We start from the raw sequence: 2,500 nt of genomic DNA on the forward strand, positions 1-2,500 counted from the left end.
AGCCTTCTTCTTCTTCTTCTTCCTTCTTCTTATTGTTGTTGTTGGTATTATTATTATTATTATTATTATTATTATTATTAATATTTTTATGTTATTATTATAATCATTATTATCATCGTTATGATCATAGTTATCATTAATAGTTGTAAAAATAATTATTACTATTATCACCATCATCATTATCGTCATCATCATCATCATCATCATCATCATCATCATTATCATCATCATCGTCATCATCATCATCATCATCATCATCATTATCATCATCATTATCATCATCATCGTTGTCATCATTATCATTATCAGTAGCATCATATTACATCACTATCACTGTATCAACTCATTCCATGACATCATATCGTCATCACCTTATCATCCTCACTTACATTCATCCTCCAAACACTTTATCACACATCATATATGCATACACTGCACACTCACACATTAACATCGCATCATCACCCTGGCTGCCATCATCCTCACATCATCAGCATGACTGTCATGATCATCACATCATCAGCATGACTGTCATCATCACATCATCACTGACTGCCATCATCCTCACACCATCACCATGACTATCATCATCATCACATCACCATGACTATCATTATCATCACATCATCACCATGACTGCCATTATCATCACACCATCCTTGCCGTGGTCTTCGTCATTGTCGTCGCAAGCAAGTTTCCATGCAGTCGCCCAATTTGGGTCGATTGACATTTTCAGCTTAGAGAGTTAATTAGCTATTAAATTGCTGTGATTAAAGGGTATCGTCGTGTTGCCTCTACTCTTGCATACAGTTAGCGTTTTTTTTTTCTCTCTCTCTCTTTTTGTAAGGAAGAGAAGAGGGATGGAAAGGGAGGTTGGAGGGAAATAAAGAGGGGGCGAAGGAAGCGAGCGGTGAGTGGAAGAGGGAGGAGAGGAGAAGAGGGTGAGAGGGGAAAAGAGGAAAGGGAAAGAAGGAGCGGAATGAAAAGGAGGAGAGAGACAAGGAGGATAAGAGAGAAGGGGTGGAAGAGAGGGGTGAAGAATGAGTAGAAGAGGTCGGGAGGAGGGGAAGAGGAAGAGGAAGAGAGACGAAAAGAAGAGTAAGGAGGAGAGGAAGAAAGGGGTTGGGAAGAGAGAGGAGGAACGGAGTGGAAGAGGGAGAAGAGGGGAGGGGGAGGGGGAGGGGGAGGGGGAAGCCGCTGTCTGCCACTACCTAACGAAGGGCCCATTGTTGCCGTCTTCCTGTTGCTGCTGATGCTAATGATGTTGCTCGACTGGTGGGCGGAGTGAGGATGGTGTGGGCGTGCAGGCTGGGGGCTGAAAGGGTCATCATTTCACTGGAAACAAGGCAAGAATGGGCGCTTTCGTCTGTGTTGTGTCCGTCTCTGCCTAGCCTGTTTCTCTCTCTCTCTCTCTTCTCTCTCTCTCTCTCTCTCTCTCTCTCTCTCTCTCTCTCTCTCTCTCTCTCTCTCTCTCTCTCTCTCTCTCTCTCTCTCTCTCTCTCTCCCCCCCCTCCTCTCCCTCTCCCTCTCCCTCTCCCTCTCCCTCTCCCTCTCCCTCCCTCTCTCATTCCCTTCCTCCCTCCCCCAATCTCTCAATCTCTCACGTCTCCCGCTCTCCCGCGGCACAACTGTTCCAACACAGCTGTAAATAGGCTGGCAGGATGATATTCAGTTGTGTTTTCCTGCATCAACGTTACTTGACCCTATTTGCCGACGGTGTTTGCGCCGTTACCCTGCTGCGTTAGGCGAGTTTCTTTGTTTGTTTGTTTGTCTTCCGTTGTTTGGCTTTTGTTTCTTATATTTTTTGTTATGCCTCGCGTCTCTCCGCCTTGTTCTGGTGTACCGTTTGGATGGAGTGACTCTGTGACCTCTTCAGTGTTTCCTATTTGTTCATGATGTTGATGTGTATTGTGTTCATGTTCTTGTTAGTTTTTCTTTTAATTTTGTGTGGGAATATATTTACTGACCTATCAGCAAGTATGACAGGTTAAAAATAGATTAAAGTATGTCTTGAAATTTATCGATATCTTGTTACCAGGAGAATTCATTTCGTTCATTCAAGACTGATGTTTGGGGAGATGGCAAGCCTTTGACGAAGACATCTTCCCAAAAGCAGTATAGAGAAGCTCTTGCGAACAGCACGAAGGGTGAATCCGGACAGAGGCGCTCTCCAAAACACGCCTAACGTAACGTTGTCAACAGCAGTGCCCCATAAGTATGATGCGACCGTCGTATACTGAGACTGGGCACCATTAACTTCACCGGGAGACAACATTATGGATTTCTGATACCGCCATTCATTTCACCTGGCTTGTTCTGCCCGCTCCCCCCCCTCACCAACCCCTGTGCTTGCGCTCTTCCTCTGTCTCTCCTGTGCCTTTGCTTCTTTGCTCCTTTGTCGATTTAAACCTCTCTTCTTGATTTATCTCTCTTGGCGTTCTCTCTCTCTCTCTCTCTCTCTCTCTCTCTCTCTCTCTCTCTCTCTCTCTCTCTCTCTCTC

General features: G+C 45.0%; 1 protein-coding gene across 1 annotated transcript in view; it reads left to right on the forward strand.

Moving 5' to 3' along the window:
- LOC119583203 (uncharacterized protein DDB_G0271670-like) overlaps positions 1–2,500 on the forward strand; it is a gene marked incomplete at its 5' end in the record, with an annotated part of 9,948 nt that overhangs the window by 5,425 nt on the left and 2,023 nt on the right. Inside the window, 2 exon segments of the mRNA XM_037931680.1 lie at positions 172–266; positions 2,039–2,147. Of these exon segments, the coding sequence (XP_037787608.1) occupies positions 172–266; positions 2,039–2,147 (204 nt within the window).

Source organism: Penaeus monodon, chromosome 17 (genome assembly GCF_015228065.2).
Source record: "Penaeus monodon isolate SGIC_2016 chromosome 17, NSTDA_Pmon_1, whole genome shotgun sequence".
NCBI classification, from domain to species: domain Eukaryota; kingdom Metazoa; phylum Arthropoda; class Malacostraca; order Decapoda; family Penaeidae; genus Penaeus; species Penaeus monodon.